The sequence below is a fragment of the Dreissena polymorpha genome, chromosome 11 (assembly GCF_020536995.1).
Source record: "Dreissena polymorpha isolate Duluth1 chromosome 11, UMN_Dpol_1.0, whole genome shotgun sequence".
NCBI lineage: Eukaryota > Metazoa > Mollusca > Bivalvia > Myida > Dreissenidae > Dreissena > Dreissena polymorpha.
In genome coordinates this window covers 18,761,147-18,782,856 of record NC_068365.1, presented here as the reverse complement: position 1 = coordinate 18,782,856, position 21,710 = coordinate 18,761,147, and the positions used below count along the sequence as shown (strand labels likewise).

The following is a 21,710-nucleotide window of genomic DNA, read 5'->3' as shown; positions in this document are numbered from 1 at the left end:
TAGCTACAAATAAATATCTCTTTAAATGCAAATTATCTAACTCAAATCTGTGTGACTTCTGCAGTGAAAACATTGAAACTATAGAACATCTTTTTTGGGAGTGCAAACACATCCAGACTATTTGGAATCAATTAATATCCTTTCTTGAACAACATCAACTAAGCGTTAAACTATCTTTCTTAAATGTAAGTTTCGGAATTAACTCATTGAAATCAATAGACTGTAATAATATTGTGAATTTTATGGTTATATTGATGAAATATTTTATCTTAAACATGAAGTACAAAAAACAAGTACCAAATTTTAATTGTTTTGTCCATAGTCTTTAACTAAAAATACAGATTGAGAAAGAAAAAGCCCTCAGTAATGACACATTACAAATCTTTGAACAAAAATGGAATCGGATAAAATTCTCATAATTTTTTGTCCACTTAAATACATTTCATTCTAATGTTAGTTTATCTCTCTAAAATAGTTTTGTTTATTTTTTTTGTTCTTTGTTTTTTTCAATCTGACAAGATCATTGTGAATATACAACAAAACACACAAGTCCAGTATGCTTTCTTCCGACTTTATACAACTCATCATTTTTCATAACTATTCCTCTGTTGTTCTTTTCTTTCCTCTCTAAAAAAATAAATATATATTAGCATATCTTGTATAACATGTCTGGACTTTATTGCTTTGTACAATCACTATGTTGTATGATCATATACATGTATACATTGTATGTATGATATTGAATAAAAAAAAGAAAAAAAAGACTAGAAATAACCGACCCAACGTCCGGTATCTACACGTGTGTGGCAGTACAGCGGATGCATCAATCATTTGGCAATACCATACGTGGAAAGTCTAAGAAGTCCATTTCCGTATATGTATTACGTACGTATATCGGTTGATAAAGGCGCATTGCAGTTTTTTAGTGTACTGACATAATGTTTGCAATAATTAAATCAATAATTGAATAACTTTATCGTGTATTTATTTTAACATTAGGTCAGTCCTTAATTATTCCCATTTCCCCTCGAGCTGCAAAAGATTTTCCATAGATGTTCCGTAGCCTTATTTTCTCAATAGCATGCCTAAATTCAAATACCTATGAAAATAGCAACAATGGCTTTCCAATGATTCTGAATTCCATATAAATCTTTAAAAAACAGTAAACAGCGTTTAAGATTCAATTTGCCAAACATAATTTAAATATATTCTCTTGACTATTACGTACATTTTTATCAAATATGCAAATGCAAATGAACATTTAAATATGAAGCAGTTCCTTACTTTAACGAATTTAATTCTACAACTGAAGTCTGCAAAATGTGTCCCCGGTACAACATTTGATACAAAATTATACCGCGTATTTATCAAAACCCTCATTTTATATCAAGCAGGAATTTAATAATGACGTAGTAAAGTATAACAATGCATTTGAACAAATATAGAGGAAATGAAATGAATCCAAGCCCGATTGTACGTTGGGCATACTATTCAGAAGTTCATGATAACAAATTAATTAATCTCGAAACCATTCAAACGGCCAATATACTTGTATAACTGAAAATCAAATAAGCCGTCATTTGAACCAGAACAACGCGGATGTGACGAGAAACATATGAGTATTACAATATTAGGTATAAACGAAGCTTTTATGTAAGGAAGTTGAAGAAAATGCTTATATTCAATAATTGTCAAGACCAATACTTAAAATGTAAATATACATTTGAAAATCAATACTGCATGGTTTGTGTCAGTGATAATATTGCAACAAGCATTTTGATCTGACAATTACAACGTATGTACTCGTAGTTGTCATTTATATTCGTGCTATGAATCCGTCATAAAAATAAAGAATTTACAACAATATAATGCTTTTTGAAATTGTCTCAATCAATAAATGCAGTTCCACCGACTGAACCCATTCTATCCATGGAAGTCGAGATGACAATACTACACTGAGTATAATGAGTGGAAACAACGTGTACATACAGTGCGCAAGCGATGGCTACCCTAGTCCAACTGTACGCTGGAATCATGGGTTTATTATTTACATTTACATCTTTCTAACCCTTACCAACATCCAAGAATCCGATGCAGGAACGTATATGTGCGTTGTTGAAAACACGATGAACCCTACATTGGGACTTGACACATTTGGACGTTCTAATTTGTCCATACAATTAATCGTACAAAGTAAATAAATATGCATATATATGCCTCTAAAATTAAATTTGAATACTGTAGATATAGTTTAAATATTTCTTATTTAACTTATTTAAACCGTTCCAAGACCTTAGCCTGTGTTTTTTACATAATGTTTTGTTGTGTTTATATTTCTTTTGCGATGTTTCAAACGGTTTATCGTTGCTTTCCATTTATAATGAACTCATGTCTACTATATAGTTTATTTCTTGCTGATGCAGTCAAAGTTTCCATATCTAGTGTACGATTTCATATTGAGAGATAGACGAATAGAAGTAATACACTGTATGGAATACAGAATAAAATCTACAAACACGACTATCAATATTTGTCCATGAATTGTATACAGTATTTTATATATCTCTATGTGCAATATATAGAACACATTTGTTATTTCAAATCGATTGTACGCACATGTATATCTATTTATAGCCGCCCGTTCTGGCCACTCACAATTCTTGGATCCGCGTCTTCTGCTTATTGGTGCTGGCTGTGGCACGTTATTGTTGCTCGCTGCTACGGTACTTGTATGCCTTTGCAGAAAACGGAAAATGCTAGGTACGTGTAAAATATGAAGCAGCCATTATTTACATTTATAAGTATTGCCAGGCGCTCTGAAGAAACTTTCAAGATTAGATCATGGTGTGTATTGAAATATTTAGTTGTTTTTTCTGTAAATACTAGTATGTTGCGTAAACAAGTCCACCTCATCAATCGAGGTATACATATTGTACATTTGTTTTCAGAAAACACAGTGGTGAAGAAAAGGTAACTTGCATAATGCTTGTTGTATTTACATTATGTTATGTGACGATGCTTTTGAAGAGGATTGATACAAAAGCATCAATTTAAGTTGATCTACATCACTACAATTGTGGGTACGAACAAAAATATTGGTACGAACATTTTGGGTATGAAAAAATTATGCCAAAAAAAAATTACGAAAAAAAAATTAGAGTACGAAAAAAAATGGGTACGAAAAAAGATTGGGTACGAAACAAATTTGGGAACGAAACAAAATTGGGTACGAAAAAAAATCGGGTACGAAAAATTTTTGACATACAAAATTGTAATTTGACGAACAGTCTTTACTGACCATTGAGTGTTAGCCAATCAGAAGACACATTACATCTTTTGCTTTTAGAGATATTTGACATTGGACATTATTACTATTATTATTTATACCAAATTATGCGACTATCGACCGCTAACTAATAGATATTGAGCGTATTTATTGAACATTATTATTATTATTTATACCAAATTATGCGACTATCGACCGCTAACTCATAGATATTGTGCGTATTTATTGACCTGGCGTGGCGGAATTACCCTCTGACTTATATATGCAAATAATGGTTAACACAAAATACGACCAAACCAGGGAGGTAATTATACATTTTTAATCCCGTAATTGTTTGGTAACTGTTTTGTTACCGTTGGGAATTTCCTACACAGTAATGCGCTGGACCGTGATATTCCGCCCCGCATGGTCAATAAATACTCACAATATGCACGATAATTTTAATTTAAAAAAAGGTAATCTTCTTCAAATGGGTATATGCATTAAATACTCGAAATTTCTTTGTAAAATGTCTTTTTTTTTTCAATTGTGATATTTTTATTTATTTTGTCCTCAATTAAAAAATAGATTTTAAACATGTATTATGAATAAATCTGAAGGAAAAGCGGCTCATGAGACAACTGTTTTGATCGGCTGTTAAAAAAGTACAAACATGTACGTCGAAGTACACATTGTACTTCGACGTACAAATATATACTTCGAAGTGTATTTCATTTTGTACGTCGAAGTACAATTTTTGTATTTTGACATACATATTATTGTACGTCAAAGTACATTTCTCTTGTCACCAAGTAGGTCTTATTGACTTTCGACCCAAATGGTACGCCTTACACATTTCGTAAGCGATAATGCGGTCCTACCTATGCAAGTCAAAATGTAAGCGAAATATGTAAACAAAGTGGTAGCTTGTCAGGAATGTTTATATAATGAAGAAAATCGTGTATTGATGTAAGTTTATTGAAGAAATGTACAGAAACTATTTCCAAGCAATATATGTCCCCTACCGGCTCCACCATTGTCAGAACTTTCACCATTGTCAGATTAAAAAATATATTTGTAGCCATAGCAACCATAATTTTTGACGTAGGAACAAAATGAAATGACGTGCATAATGTCCATATTGCCATACATCCATGTTTTAAGTTTCATGAAAAGATATTAAGAACTTTTAAAGTTATCGTAGGATCCAGAAAAGTTTGACTGACTGACGTACTAACGGACAAAGCGCAAACCATAAATCCCCTCCGGTGAAACCGGTAGGGGACAATAAGCAATGGCGATATTTTTCTCAGCCACATAATTGTTGATAGTTTGATATCACAAAATGAAAGTGAAAGTAGAACTGTCAAAAATGACAACATGTCAATGTGTTATTTTTGCTGGCACGAGAGGGCGATTACACTCAATGTGTTCACATTTTTTACTTTAGGCTTTGCCAATCACCTTTATAGTATGGGTGGCTTTGTTATTATTTATTGCTATCATTTAACTGCATTATTGTGTATATGTTTACAATACACAAAGAATAAATAATGATATAAATATACTGATTGAGCTTATAATAATCTGATAACTATAGCCAGGTCAATTAAATACATAAAATACAATTGTTTGTCCTGATTTTACGAAGACTTGAGATATTTATGCACATAGAGTATCAAGATATGGGGCGATCCACAAATAAAAAGTATTTTTGATCTGTGTTGTGCAGGCTCTTTTTCCATGATTGTGAAAGTTAAATTTTCATGTGAAACGTACTGCGCTGATGTCGTTTCCGTAGACTACTTGAATGATTTGAACTAGCCCCTCGTCAGTGTTGATTCCTCTCATACCAGACCATAAGCCATCATGCCACACGCGAGCAAAAGCTTCTTTTAAGGCGATGAATTTTTGATAGAGCTCACGTTAATGTTGCAGATGTTTTTCAATGAAGAGTTCATTTGATAATCTGTTCCACTGTGCTCTGCTCAGTTCTTAATCCAGTTTGCTCTTGTTTAAGCAGTTCTTCAAGCTTACTATTCAAACGATTGAGGATGATGCGTAGTATGGCTTTGCTAGGATGACTGATGAGGCTAATGGTGCGATTATTCTTGCACAAGTTGAAGTTGCCCTTGTTCAGTAGGGGGTTTACAAATGACTGGGTTTACTCCTTTGGCAACATGTTCTCACCTCATATATTTTGGAATAGTGTCGTCATTGTTGAGGTAATTGCTTCTCCTCCTTGATTAAACAGCTCGGAAAGGACGTTGTCCACACCCGGCAATTTGTCTGCCTTTCGACTATAAACTGCCTCCTTCACCTCTTCCTTAAGTATGGACGGACTTCCGTCGTCAAAGCAATAACGCTGCAGCAGTGGCATTTGAATGGTCAAGGCAAAAAATAGGTTGACATTGTACTTCGTTCAAAATTATTCACGAAATCAAAACATATAAAATAAGTAATAAACAGTTTAGTACAATCAACATTAAAATAATTATACAAAAAACTCAAGGTGTTTCATTTGTAAATTGTCACGTTAAAATCAAATTTAAACTAAGTTTTAATAATTGTCTTTTAAAGGTGTCTTTATAAGTTCGTCAGATGGCGTTGTGCTTACACTGACTCCGTGCCAGAGAGGATGCACTGTTATTGCTGGGATAGCGTTCAATATCACGTGTCAACGTTCAGACGCTGCTGTGGCATGGTTCACGTGGTCCCTTCAAAATGGTCATACACATGATCGCTCTAACGCGCTAACTCAAACACTGGCATCAGCAAGAGCGGGCGTCAACAGTACACTAAGTTTTGTTCCCGAAAGAAAACACCATGGATGGAACCTTTACTGTTCGGCATATAAAATAGAGGATAAAAGCCCTTTTTATGCAGAGAAGACACGACTACAAGTGTTATGTAAGTATACCTTCGTGTTATGGGTCAGCTAAGCAAGCCATCTAGCTAGAAATTTTGATTAAGTAGCATTCTATTGGCTGCATTCAATGCTGTACTACGAAAAAAAACTTGTACATTTTGTCATACAGTAAATTTGTTTAAAACGCCTGCACATAAATGTCCCAAATGCGTAACAATAGATGTCATTTGTTAAAACGGCACGGGTTTTCAGATGGACCAGGCAAACCCATTTTCAAAGTAGGAGGACAATACATTAACTCAACCACTGTAAGTATAATAGAAGGAAAAAACATCGCCGTAGAGTGCTGGGGAGACAGCAACCCGTTGGCCGCAGTAACTTGGTACAATGCAAGTTCGAAAAACCAAATGGGGGCGTGGCTGAACTTTACGAACATTAGCCGCAATAGCGATGGGATAATCATATGTACTTTGGAAAATGAAATGAAAGCCTCAGACAACAACGAGCGATATGGGAGAAACGAAAGTTATCTAAATTTGGAAATTCTCAGTAAGATTTATTTTCATTTCTTTGAAAGGAATGTATTTTGACTACGTACTTAATGTTATAAGTTTAGTTTGATATTATAGTTGTATACATGTGTGTTGAAACGTGTATTTGTCTTACGAAATGTGTGTAAGGAATATTTATATTTTAACATAATTATGCATTAGCACCACCAACGACACCTACCATAAGTTACATCGGTTATGACATTACAAAGAACTTCACCATTATTGATCGAAAAGTCTACGACTTTTACTGTACTAGTTCAGGAAAACCATCACCTCAGATAGATTGGAAACTGTTGAATAGTACGACAGAACATAACGTATTGCAAATCCGTAATGTTGGCACGTTACACAACACGATAATCACCTGCTGCGCCAAGAACCTTATTATACCAGCAGTTGGTGTTTCGGAGCATGGATTGAAGTGCAAACATCTAAATCTGATTGTTTTACGTGAGTTATAACTTAATCAACATTCCATTGTAGATTTAATATATGCTTCACTATTGAAGAAAAAAATATCATCACTAAAATTTAAGAATCCAAGACTACCTCAATGATATTTCTACACGGCATCATTATGCTAATCTGGTAAAACTCAAACGGTTGCAATATGACTGCTGCTTAGATGATGTCGACATTATTATTTCTTTAATCATTCTATATAATATAATTAATGCAGATAAACTAAGTTTTAGTTATATTTCCAGATAAGCCAACGTTTGCTTTCAATGACAAGTATGATGTCAAGGAGAACGATTCGTTCAACGTAACATGTACACAGCAAAACATAAACACGTTGGTAACGTGGATGAGACAAGGAGACGACAAGTGGTCAGAGAGCCACAACACAATATATTGGACAGATGTCAGAAGGGAGAACGCTGGCAATTATACCTGCAAGTTACGATATTCGATTACAGATTCGTTTAATCATTTCATCGACGGTTTCTCTGAACATTCATTCCATTTAAATGTTGAATGTAAGTGTTTCATATTTATCTTACATAACTGCATGACTTATTTCTGTATTTTTTTAATGGGACGTAGATTAAATTTATGTTGCTGCTACTATATTAAATGCTATTGACATAAGGATTTTCAATATATCAGTTTCTGAAGCTAGATATACTCTTAATGAACTAACACCAATTAAAAAAAGTTTCACTTTTGGTATGTAACAATGCAAACATTGTAGATATTTGTATGTATCAAAACATCAAAAAGGTGTTGTTTTAATATGTGTATGATGTAAACACCTTAAACTAAGCTCGAGATAATTTATACAAGTTCACAAATTTGGGCCACGCTCTTCGATCAAGGGGTTTAATACATGTGCGTGAAGTGCCGTCTCAGATAAGCATGTGCAGTCCGCACAGGCTAATCAGGGACGGCACTCTCCGTTTTTATGATTTTTTTTTCGCTGATAGAAGTTCTCTTCTTAGCAAAAATCCAGTTTCGGCCGAAAGTTTCATCCCTGATTAGCCTATTTGGACTGCACAGGCTAATCTGGGACGACACCTTACGCACATGCTTTAAACCCTATTTTCACAGAGCGATGCTCATTTTAATATAAAATCGTAAGCTTGATTTCAGTCTGGGAAACAATATGCATATAATGCACGTATGTTTTATTTGATAACCTTTATAACGGTAAGTAGATAAGCAGAACAGAAAACAGTTTAATTTATGAAAATAAATGGCTTCACATAGTTCCAATCGGGTGTGCATTAACAAAGACATATTTATGAATAACACTGTAGATCCAGCGAGTTTAATTACCTTTGGGGCTGTGGGATACAGTGACTCGATCGTTGTAAATGAGAACAAAAGAGTGACATTCAGATGTAACGCCACAGGAAAACCTATTCAAAACATTCGAATAAAGAACAACAATAGTGTACAAAAGCAACGGAATGGGGGTTTTCTTGAGTATATCGAAAATATGACATGCGCTCACACAGGAAGATACTCGTGCTATGCCAAGAACATCTTAAACGAAGGAGAGTCAAAATCTAATAACATCGACGTTGTCGTTAAATGTATGATTTTGTTTTAAAAGTTGCCATATATATATAATATACATGTACATTATAATTATAGAACATTTATGCACGATCTTAATGATATCTTCAGTAAAGTCATGCTTGAAATCCCTCTTTATTAATAAGTGAGATTGCATCTAAATTCCATTTGTATGTGTTTCGATGATTTTCTTTAAGGTTCCCCACGACCTGCTTCAAACATGTCTTTAGAGTTCAACACCACTACCAGCCTGCATTCAACGGTCATACTGAACTTCACAGTGATGGCGTTTCCAGTACCACAGCCTTCAGGCTATGTTTGGAAAAAATGTGATGTTGGAGAATCGAATGGAATTTTGCATTGCCGTCCTCTCACTGACGGATGGCAATATAAAATATCCAAATTTCATTTAACGTCGCATCTTACGATTTCAGATTTCACTCAGCATGATATTGGTTGCTATATGTTGTCTGTTGAAAATGGTGTTGGTGACACGTGGAATCAGGCGTTTTTCGTCTGGATCAAAGGTAAACAACTAGGTAGTTAAATATTCCCACAAATTAAGCAAACGCATAAACGATCACCATAAAAAAACATTTTGCTTTAATTTGTGTATGATATGTACACCTTAAATTTAGCTCGAGATCACTTGTACGAGTTGATGAGTTGGCTTATTGTATCTGAAAATAACTTGTGTTTTCATTATATGTACATGTCAAAAGCATAGGCTTTACAGATGTCTGACAATCAATATGTATATATACACGTATTTGTTAAATTTATAACCGTTATTACTGTACGTAACTACGCAGACAAGTAGAAAAGTTTATTTTATGAAAATTGAGTGATTCACATTGTGTCAATCAGTTGTTCATAAAAAAATTATGAATAACACTGTAAGTGCAGCGAGTGTAATTACCTTTGATGCTTGCCATTATTAATGGAGCGATGGCAATTATACGCTTTCTCTTTTGCTCGTGCATTGCGTTTCACTTTGATATCTTATTCTTATTGATGGATATATGAATGGAAGAAACGCATTTATCGGGCTACAGTATAGAACCTACAAGGCAACTTACCATATTTTGCAATGTATTGTATACATTATATATATCTACATACAATATATAAAACAACTTTAAATATCGCAAAAAGGTGTGTAAAAACATGAACATCTATTGAATAGCTGCCAGCTCTGTCACCACACACTACTCGGGTGTGCTGCTACCGCTAATTGGTGCTGGCTGTGGAGTGTTAACGTTCCTCGCAACAACGGTACTCGTATGCGTTTGCAGAAAACGGAAAATGCGAGGTATTTGTAATGTATTTAACGAATATATATCGAAATATTTTAAGATGGTCCGCATAAACAGTTCCAATTTTAATATAAAGCTTATACTGCAAACATGTAACGGTCTAATGTTGTGATGTATGGCTGTATGTCGTTCTCTACGCCGTTAAATACTTGGTTTTAGGAACACGACCATCCTATATATCGTTGTTTACTTATTTTCATTTTTCAGATAACTCTGTGGCAAACAAAAGGTATTATTCCTTCTGTATTTTCATAATGATTAAATAATGAGGTTAAACATGCTATATACCGTTTAAGAAACGTATATTTCAATTAAGCCATTAAAACGTGTATTTTTATTGTATGTGTTATTTGAAACTATTGTATCGCATGTATGTTTCAGAAATGTTGCACTACTAGTATGTAAACGAAGGACACGAAATGAAGGTAATATTTTTGATTACTGGTTGATGCATTAATTTTGATGGAGTATGTAAATGATCAATTCTGGGCTTCGTGTGAGGGTCGACCTGTCATTTAATCTTTTTAAACCTACAGCTCTTTTAATTAACCATTTCAAGGTGGTGACCGCATCCTTAATCATGTTTTATGTGTTATTATTGTTTTGTATTGTAGGGCAATTGGTCAATTTCCTTAAGTAACAGACTAGAGAGGACTTGTAAGAGTTTCTTTTCCAATAATAATTATGGATTTTGTTTATTTGTATATATTCTTAAACAATTGCATCGTTATTTACAGTGTAAAATCGCATTGATAGTTTGCACGAACACGTTGTTTAATTGAAAAGTGTGTTATAATGTATGTCTTTTAAACTCGGCAAAATATATTCATAGATCAGATGTACATTACTGCAGTCGGAGTTTTGGAACATGAACCCCCAACAGCGTCTCAAGGTTAGGCTGTAAATCGTATAGTTTCACGTTTGTTTATGCAATCGTTCAACTTTTGTTAATGACTTCAGATTGCTACTTTCACGTAGTAAATTGTATATAGTATATGCCTTTTAAGATTAACTTCATAGACGCATATATTGGAATCGTTAAACATTTTAGAACAAGCGGTTTACGATGTTGAGTTTGTCCATATCAGATGTTTGATTGATGTTTTACTTAGATTGTTGAAACATTATGTTCTTTATCAGGAAATGGTCAACTTGGGCAAAGCGACACTAGCAGCGTTTCAAATGCTGTTCATAAGGTTTGATATTTGTTATTGCAGTAAAGACGGGTCTAGTAGTTCTTAAGTATTTACTAACCTATTAATCGTGTTACGTTCATCGTGGCTCGTATATAAAATCTATAGTGTTTTATTACACATGCAAGCGCTTATAAATTTTATAAACGCATGTAATGTCAAATGTGTAAATGCATGTATTTTCATATGTGTTAATGCATATTTACAGAATATAAATCATGAAATTCGTTTATAAAATAGTATTTGACATCAAATATGTTATTCCTTCCATATATGTGTTTAAATGATTTATATACTAATGACTTACTTTCAAGTGTTCAACATTCAAAGTTCTTCAAGATTCTTCAGAGGTCGAAACAGTTGCGGGGGAAGAGGATAAACACTATGCTGAGATAATTGACTTGTTGGTGGCACCAACAACAATACCAAACTAATTGTAGCGATTTGTTCTCAGTAACTTCAAGTTTATCAGTTATACGTTACACGTTAATCGTGATACGGTGATTTGTAAACACTAGTCTGTCGGTTACAAGTTACCATACGTCCGTAAACGACTAGTTCATCTATTACATTCAACCTCAAGTCTTTCAGTAGTATCCAGCCATAAGTCTATCGATTATCTGCAACCACAAGTTTATCAGTCATATGTTACATAAAGAATGTCGGTTATCTGTAACAATAACTATATGTAATCACATGTTTGGCGGCTATCCGTTGCCACGAGTTTATCCCTGTTCTGATACTATAAGTTAGTTTATCGTTTAACCGTGACCGCACGTATATCGGTTATGGGTAAACACACGCACATTCATTATTGAATTGAATAGGTGTGTTAACCCAGTGCATTTCAGTACGTAATTTGACTTTGTATATATTATTTGTAGTAGGCAAAATTAATAGGGAAAAACACAAACAAAAACCGAACATAATAATTAAATATATTTATTGGACCATTAGCACTTGTGTTTGCAGATATTTTTAAGAGGTATGCTCGGTATCAGTGATATCTGTATGCGGAGGTTTGGATACACTTAGTATGTTGAACATAAGATGTGAATAAACGTGCAATTTCCAACTGTTTCTATGGTAAGATTCGATTAGAAAAATTTAAACAGAAAAGCTGCGGTGTGAATGTCATTTTTTAAACAACATTACTCACAGGTAATTACATTTTGTAGCAACTGACTGTGTAATTAAAGTTACAGTAACAATTATAAATCAATGTCAATATTGTTTCACATTTATTAATGTAATTATTCACGATACGCATGTTGATTTTTGTGTTTACTTTTGTTTTTTTATAAAGAAATGTATATAAAATACATTTTAAAATTAACCATTTAAATCGAGTTGCCCTTCCAAAATTTGATAGTGAAACGGCCATTTGATAAATTATCAATCTTTATTTGGACGAGGTCATATTCCAAAATTTGTTAGTGAAACGGCCATTTGATAAATTATTAATCTTTATATGGACGAGTTCATGTTTATGTTTAAATGTTTGAATGGACACACACGTATGATTTTACAAACAAAATTCGTGTAAATACCCTACTTGTTTACAACTGACGATAGCAACTTCATTTATAAAAAAAAATCACCAACATTATATTAGTAACGCTTGTATTCCACCGAAATTATAAAAATACAACAGTTGTTTTACACTAGAGTAACATTTGCGACGGTTTCATTACAGCACAATTGTTAATTAATGGTTGTATTAAAACAACTTACTATCCGGAACAGTTGTTTGTCTCCAAAATTTTAGCAGAAACATTTTTTATTTCAACCAAACCAATCAGTACTGGCTGTTTTTCCCAGATAAAATAATTAACGGTTGTATTTCAATACAATAAATCCACAACGGTTTTATTTCACCAAAATAATATCATTGACGGTTGTATTACACAAAACTAATATTGTTTCGATACATAGAGAATAACAGGTTACTGCCTGATATTTATGTAATATATCAGGCGAGGCTAGCCGAGCCGTTATTTTTTTCGTGCCGAGCCTGATATATCACAAAACAATCATACCTCTACGTCCCACATTTAATAAGAACTTGTGAAAAATAATCACTGCGACGCTGCATTTTGCTGGAATGGATATGATTTTTGACGCTTGTTGTGTTAATAATGTCGCCATAAGTACTTGTGCTTAATATTTGTAAAACATGTTTTTTGTTTTGCTGTTTATGTTGCTTTGGTGCATAAAATATATAACATCTTGGCATCTAATTGTTTGTTTGTTTTGTTGAATCTGATTCAATTTTACTTAAAATGACGCCTTTATTCTTCGTTCCGAGAAAATATGAACTACCTCCAAACATTGACTTATATAACTAGTTCCTGTTGAACAGATATAAAAAATAGCATGCAACATTGTTTCAGACAGATCAACGTAGCGGTATGATAAAATATACTACATTGACACATGAAAGGTCTAGTAAGATATAGAACATATGATATATTTGAGTATTTAACTTCGGTTTGTTTGTGAATATAATCTTTATAATTGTAAGCTGAACTTAATTTGTTCTGTTTTAAGATATCGTAGAAGTTATATTTTATGAAACAAAACAATTATAACGATTATAAATCCTTTCGGGATCAGATAATTTTAGGAAGTGTCTCCTCACGTTTGCTGAAGCACTTCTGCAGATGAAGCTACATGTTTTAGCTCTCCATACGCATATCCTGGGGAAGGCTTTATTTCTAGCTGAATGTATGAGTCAAGTTATATCAATTGTAAACAAAATTCGACCCTTAAACCCCTATTGACGTGTATTGTAATTAAATGTATGTAGCTTGCATATTTGTGTTTTTACTTGCAATTCAACCTTACAAACGTTGCGAAAAGTCGAAAAATGAATGAAATGTTAGAGACAGCTATTCATGTTCATGCGCAAGTCAATTTATCTGCAGCAATAAACAATCAACATTAGTTATTCCTCAAAACAAAACATTTGTGCCACTTTAATCGAACCACAATATACTTCCGTGACTCAGTTCCATCGTATATAAGGTGTAATTCAACAAATACAGACACGGATGTAAAGTGAACAATCAATGCTGTTTAATATATTGATTGTGTATGTGTTCCAATGATGCATAGTGTCATACTTTTAACAAGGCCACAGCAAATTCAAATTTTGGAAATGCATTATATTTCGAACACATACGCCAGTGAAAATAGGTATCGCGGTGCAAATCAAGAACAGGGCAGGGTTTTAGTTTTTATCGCTGATGACATTGTACGTGAATATACAGGGCGACATGTTCTGTCTTGAAATGCATAACGATAAACATAAAGTAAAACACATGAATACGCACTAACTGTCCCTTACTTGATTTTAAATTTCCTTACAATTAAGAAAAAACCATGGTTATGAGTAAATATGCACAGAAGGACATTATTAAATGGATGGCGCATTTTTGCACTGAAGTTCTCTGTCTTTAATGTTTGAACTGACATGATTTGTGTATATGACAGTACGTGGACTGTTGTAAGCAGCAAGCGTGTTAATATTTATGTATGTACATGTATACTTATGCAACATTGAATGCAATGAACAGTTTTCTTTTATCAAGGTTTAACAAATATATGTGTATTGGATAAACATCTATCCATATATGCACCTTAACACACAAACTATTATTTTGTATTATTTTTTGTTATTTTATATTTTCTATTGTTGCAAATTCGCTCAGTTATTTATTACTGATTATACATTCACACGATAACTATCATGATCGCCATGATGGTAGAGTGATTCTAAGTATAAGATAAGGTCTTGCTTCGGTTATTATTAGTGCGTTTTAGCAGCTCTCGTATTAATAAAGATGTTGTATATTTGTTAATTTACATACACCTTTTGTGTTTATTAAGATGATGAGATGTGAAAATATATACATTAACATCAAAGAATTGTGATTAAGCAGATCAATTATTTATGAACTTACATTGACAATTCGACGCACAAATATATTTTCTTACTCATGTATCTACATCGATTACGTAATAAAAGTAAATAAGTTATCTTTATGTTACTATGGTTCAATGACGCGATGATTATGTTGCAAACACGATTTAATTGTGCATTTAAAGAGGTCTATTGTGGGTTGTCACAAAGTAAGGATTGCACTCGACGCATTCAAAGAGTAATGTTTTGTTTTCGAGGAAGAAGAAATTGAAAGCGAAATGTTATGTCCCGGACAATGGCACGGATGTTGTTTTTTTTCAATTGGTAATTCTATTCAGACCTTGCCGCAAACCATGACGATGCAAAGGTTTCAGTGAACCTATCTCACTAAGCTATATTCAACTTTTTACAAAGTCCAATCGAACTTCCTTCTTACCGGAAGAAACATGGTTGGATTAATTACTACACAACACTCCCACATGAGAGTACAAACCAACATGTGCTAATTGAGTTCATATTCGCTTTAAAAAATGATAATAGGGAAGAATTGTCTTGAAACAAATTAAGCCCAAAGGCTCAAAATGTGTCAGCATTATTTTAACTAGGTGGTATAATTATCAATTCACTCATGTCTCATATAAATTATTCTTTTAAAATCTGGGGGTTCGACATGCCTTCAGACCTTAAAAACCCCTACGGTTTACATGTACTGTTACATTGTGATGACAACAGTTGTAAGCATTGTAATTTGTTATGTTCTTTCGCCTGTTGTTTATCATCTTTTGTAAAGTTAAGTGTTCACTTATCTTAAAGAAAGAAAGTTTGGATTTTGCCGAGATGTTAACACCGGGTGATGTAGATGGGGTTTCAAAATCCATTTGATTGTTTTTCGATTGAGGAGCACAATCGCTCCGTTTGATATGCGTCTGAATACAAGACATGTACTGAGTCAGCTTTTAGAATAATAAATACAATGTATTGACTTTATTTTATATTCATGCCATCCTCTCAAGTATTTATGTTTAAATTACGGGCGAAACAATTGTGTTAAGGATCATGGTTAATATAGTAAGTCAGTATTTCTTGACAGCTTAGGTTTTACAGAAATTGGTTATATGTGATTGTGGATTGACATACAATCTCACAATTATATGAAATTGCATGAACGATTTAGGAAAGATACAGATTAAATCCTCATTTTCGTTTTTAACTTGCTCTAATGATCATCCACTGTTTAATATTATAACATTTGGTAATGGCATTGTGAACATAACTTATCATCTTCTGTGTAAATTATGGTTAATGCTAAAGTCACAAAGTCGTAAAGGTGGATGTTTGGCTACTAAAACGAGTACGTGCCATAACACTGTCACCTTTCTTAGATAGTATTAACTTTCTTTGCATATTAAATATGTTTCAGACTTACCCCTAATCATAAGATCAAATTAGGCTATGTTGATTTTAACTTGTCTATTACAAGTGTGCAAAACGTGTCAGTTGAGTATTCGGGTGACAGCTATCCAAGTGCATGTGTAACATGGTATGATTTCTAGTTGATTCTATACTAACATCACGACACTTAACTGATTGTTGCTATTCTTGTGTAATTAATGGGGCGCTTAAAAATGTATGTACATGTAGTTGTAATGTATTCTTATGTATGAAAATATTAATGATACAAGTATATGCATTTATTTTCTTCTGAATTTTTAATTCCGATTTTGATTTTTTTTTAAATTAACAAACTACCAAACGATGACCTTTATTGACAACAAGAACGCCAGTGTGACCATCACTTGTTAAGCACAAAGAAAATCTCCAGACACAAGGGCAATGATGTATACAAATAATGAAACAGAACTACCTTACTAAATATTTCACTGAATATCTGAAGTGTACGCACACAGGGACATACGAAGGTTTTGGGAGTAACAGACTTATCGCACTGATTTTGTCATAAAAACGTGTGAATGTAACAGTGAGATGTCAGACTGTTTTACGTTTGCAATAAATATTTTATATTACTGGGTTTATATACTCGCATTTGCTTCAGAGCATATTCACGAAAGACGATGATATAACAGCTAATGTTCAAATCGATACACTGCTGTCCATTATCATATATTTGGACATAACGTTTTGCGTAAACTTTTAAGAACGCCTAGAAAATGTTGAATGAAGGTTAATTGTGATGCAATGAGCTACATATTTCTATATGCTGGTTTATTGTTAAAGGTTCACCTCGGCAAGACTACAAAACGTCTACAAATCATGAGACGTTGACCACTATATGTGCAAATGTCAAACTGAATTTCACATTCATTTCTCGTCCAGTAACGGGAGACTGTATTTGACTGTAGTCGAGCTGAAATGGCATCATGAGCGCTTGGTGCGGATAGAATGTATACTTCACCGTACGCTATGAAGAAACCGCAGTCGTTTTACCGGTTTAGGCCAGAATTATAACACGCTGACTCGTATTTATCAACAATTTAATAACTAATCATGCTGTTTGTATTATTAACTCGATTGTCATTAGTTTAGTTTTTATTTTTGTCGGTAAATTGGCCATAAGAAATTATTTTGCATATTTTTACAGCGTTTATAAACTGGCAAAATCTATAAGTCCATTTCATTTAAACTTAACCAGTTTACAGACACTGTATCGATGAAATCAGGTTACGGTACAGGTTGTACGGACACGATCTATATACTTTTCAGAATAATTAAATCTAAATGGTCATATAATAATCTGATACCTCATGCTAGTTCCGACTCAACATTTTCAAGTATGTAATAAGACTTAAATGTTACCTACTCAACTTAAGGTTATGCATTTAACGCATGTGAGAATAGTTCGTTCTTTAAAGACTGCGAAACATGAAAACTTAAGTAAACATCGTTCATAAGTCGTTGTATCTTTTTACTGAGACATTTCTATCACGAATACCCAATTATTTTAATATACACTACAATATTATAACAAATGGATAGACAACACATACACGGATATATGCACAACGCATGTTTTACTCATAGATTAAATGTATTTATGTAGAATTATACAACGAAGAAACCATCACTACGTTTATCGAAACACGTTTGAAAATTGACATAAACTTTATATAGTATCATATGTTAGCTTTAAAAGTTATCTTTTCCCAATAGGATAAGACGATTTTTACAGGCTACTCTAAAACACACCCTGAATTGTAATAGATATTGGTCACTTGCCTTAAATTATGACTAATTTATGTAAATACGAATTGAAGTTCAGATAATGCATCTGTGCTACTAGAGTTCCATTATTCCTTTATACAGAATTCAGGGCTGGTATTCACCAACCGGTTCTTAGACTTACAAATAAAGAATAGTCTAAGATTCAACAAAAATATCTCTGAGATTACACACACATACATATATATTTATATAGGCTCAAAATGGAGCTTATATCATTAACATATTGTTTTTAACGAATAATAATTCAATTAAAGGTGCTTATTGCCACACTTGACTTGACTTCAAGTAGTTTTCAGTACGTTAACATTTTAAGAAAATTCTTATTTTTAGAATGAAGTGTAATAATCGGTTGGCGAATACGCGCCCAGGGGTGGTATTCCAGAAACATCTAAAGTCATTTCTTATATAATTTCACATAAGTTCAAAATTACAATGTTTTGTATTTCTTTACTTAATAAGGAAACACATGTTTTTTTTGTATTCCTAAAATAACATTGGTATAATGATGTTATTTTAATGTATATCTTGATGCCAATATGTTGCAATATGAAATCAAACGCTTAAGAAAATTTCCCAATTAAAGGATAAGAATAAAATTTAACTTGATATGCTTCTGGAATACGAACCCTGATCATTTTGTCACGAATCTCTACCTTATGTGATAATGTATTGGCAGTTAATGCTCTAACGAGTAAAACGTGCTCTAAATGTTTAATTAAGAACGTGTATAATTTCATAAAATCTGAATAGATTATTGTAACTTGTTTGTTAAAATATATTTCTTGAAGTTGTCACTGAGCATACCATTTTTACCTATCTGAACGTTTTAATATACACTTGCTTTATTTAGAACGCCTGCATATATTCGTCAAATGACGTTTGCATTTTTTGCTAGTGACGTGTGCCATTCTTATACCTTCTACTGACGTTTGTCATATTTGTTTCTACTCTTGAAACGTATATTTATTATCCGGTATATACTTTCGTTTGTTTATGCATGGAAATAATATTTAATAATAAGTTCGTTCGGTAACGCATAGACAGTTATGTTACCATTGATTTTTTTTAACACGGACTCATTGTATGCTTTAACACTGACGTTTGCTTCAACAATTGAATTTTTTTGTCAAAGCTTTATCAAAAATCAAAGCTACGCGTTGTATACCGATCGCAATCTTTATGCATGCCTTATTGCCTGCATTATGTCGTATGAAATCTAGAGTACGATTAGCAAAGATATTGACACAAACCCTACCTGGCGCGGCTGTTCTCCATCCTAAAAAGCCTACTGACCTTTTATTTTTTGTGGTCTCGTTACAGTTTTTGTTTACCCTAATGAGTGATATGACTTGTACATTTTATGTGCAACCTTTTAGACCTTAATTAAGTATTTAGTATTGTAACCATAAGAGAGGTTGATTATTTTTGCAAACAGCGCCAGTGCATAATAGTATAAAACAGTAAATGATATTGGTTTAATTTGAGACTGTAAAACAACCCGAAGGGTGAAAATTAAGGCTGTTTCGTTTTAAATTTTCACACGCTGCCATAAATTTATGACATAATGAAGGATGTTTGTGTCGGTACACAAACACATATAATGAATTTCTATAAAACCGCAATTGCATAGAAATACAGAATTATACAGTTAAACATGATCCTAAACACAATTATTTCGACTGTTATTTAAACATGAAATGTTTAGTGGAAATAATGTAAATATTTAGTATTATATAAGGTGACAACGTACATGTATTTTGTTCAGCCGCATATCAAACGGAGCTGCTGTGCTCCTAAATAGAAAAACTATCAAATTGATATTGAAACCCCATCTTCATCCTCAGGTGTCATAATCACGGCACAATCCAAACTTCCTTTGTTTAAGATAAGTGCACAATTGTCTTTACCAAAGAGGAAATACAATAGCGAATACAATATAACAATTATTACAACTTGTGTTACACCATTGGAATATTCAATCCAAAACGCATGGTTTTTAAACGTCTTAATTCATGTCTAACCTCATACAATTCCCTTAATTTTAAAACAATAATTCGTATGAGACATGAGTGAAGTGATAATTATACCACTGAGTTACAATAATGCTGAACTAAGTGGAGTCTTTGGGCTAAATTTCTTTAAATAATATTGTTCCTTTTTATCATTTTAAAATTTAAATATGAACTAAATTTGTTTGGCACGTGTAGTTTTGTACTCTCAGATGGGACTGCTGCATTACTGTCATAAAATATTGTGGTGCTGTAACGATTCCAACCATGTTACTTCCGTTGTGAAGGAAATTAGAGTGAACGTTGATAAGTGAGATAGGTTCACTGCAACCTTCACATCGTCATAGTTTGCAGCATGGTCTGAATTGAGATATCACTTGAAAGAAACAGATGTGCCATTGTCAGGGACGCAACATTTCGCTTTCAATTTCTTCTTCCTCGAAAACATAATATTAATCTTTGATCGCGTCTTTTTCAATCAGAGCTTTGTGGCAACTAATAAAAGACATCTTAAATGCATAACTTGTGTTTGTAACATAATTAGCGCGTGTTTGACCATAAATTGTTATTGTTGCGTAAAATAAATGTGTCTTTAGGAACACGGAGAAATATCATAAGGCTTGAATTGTCATTTTTATTAAACTCGATATCGAACACGGAAAGACTGACTTAAGTAACATAACGATAATGTATTTTCTTTTATTACGTAACCGAAGTAGACAAATGAGTAAGACAAATATTTTTGCGTCGATTTATCAATGTGTGTCATTCTTTGATGTTCATGTTTATGTTTTTACTCCTATGTATAGGTTTATGAACATTATACAACGTGCTGCTACAACGCCTTTTTAATAACAGTAGCAAGTCCTTATCTTATATTTAGAATCGATCTACCAAGTACCATGTACACAACTCATGTCAGTTCAAACATAAAAGACAGAAGACTTCAGTGCAAAAAGGCGCCATCCATTCAGTAATGTCCTTGTTTGCAAACTTACTCGTAACCTTTGTTTGTTTCTGTATTGGCAGGAAATTAAAAATCTAGTAAGGGACAGTTAGTGCGTATTAATGTGTTTTACTTCATGTATATCGTTATGCATTTCCAGACAAAACATGTCGATGTAAATCCTCACTTACAATGTCATGAGTGATAAAAGCTCATATACAATGCCGTGTTCTTGATTTGCACCGCAAAACCTATTTACATGCGTATGTGTTCGAAATATAATGCATTTACAAATTATGAAATTGCTGTGGCCTAGTTTAAAGTATGACACTATGCATCATTTGAACACAAACACAATCAATTGTTAAACA

The 21,710-nt window shown here is 33.1% G+C and overlaps 2 protein-coding genes across 2 annotated transcripts in view; both read left to right on the top strand.

Moving 5' to 3' along the window:
• Positions 1-11,928, top strand: part of LOC127851003 (hemicentin-2-like) — a 193,576-nt gene extending 181,648 nt beyond the window's left edge. Inside the window, exons 13-15 of the mRNA XM_052384423.1 lie at positions 10,859-10,918; positions 11,167-11,222; positions 11,534-11,928. Of these exons, the coding sequence (XP_052240383.1) occupies positions 10,859-10,918; positions 11,167-11,222; positions 11,534-11,653 (236 nt within the window). The 3' untranslated portion in view covers positions 11,654-11,928. The remainder of the gene's footprint in view (positions 1-10,858; positions 10,919-11,166; positions 11,223-11,533) is intronic.
• LOC127851005 (neuronal growth regulator 1-like) lies at positions 6,547-9,476 on the top strand. The gene is made up of 5 exons (XM_052384424.1): positions 6,547-6,683; positions 6,848-7,138; positions 7,396-7,668; positions 8,449-8,727; positions 8,908-9,476. Exons 1-5 carry the CDS (start codon positions 6,617-6,619, stop codon positions 9,255-9,257), a joined length of 1,260 nt encoding a protein of 419 aa, XP_052240384.1. The 5' UTR covers positions 6,547-6,616; the 3' UTR covers positions 9,258-9,476.
• Positions 11,929-21,710: the final 9,782 nt, after the last annotated feature.

What these genes read in the sequence shown, in the direction of transcription:
- LOC127851005 (XM_052384424.1), top strand. Translation starts at nt 6,617, where the DNA reads ATGAAAGCCTCAGACAACAACGAGCGATATGGGAGAAACGAAAGTTAT. An exon ending in TCTAAATCTGATTGTTTTAC is followed by an intron (nt 7,139 to 7,395) that starts GTGAGTTATAAC and finishes TTATATTTCCAG; the next exon opens with ATAAGCCAACGTTTGCTTTC. An exon ending in CATCGACGTTGTCGTTAAAT is followed by an intron (nt 8,728 to 8,907) that starts GTATGATTTTGT and finishes ATTTTCTTTAAG; the next exon opens with GTTCCCCACGACCTGCTTCA.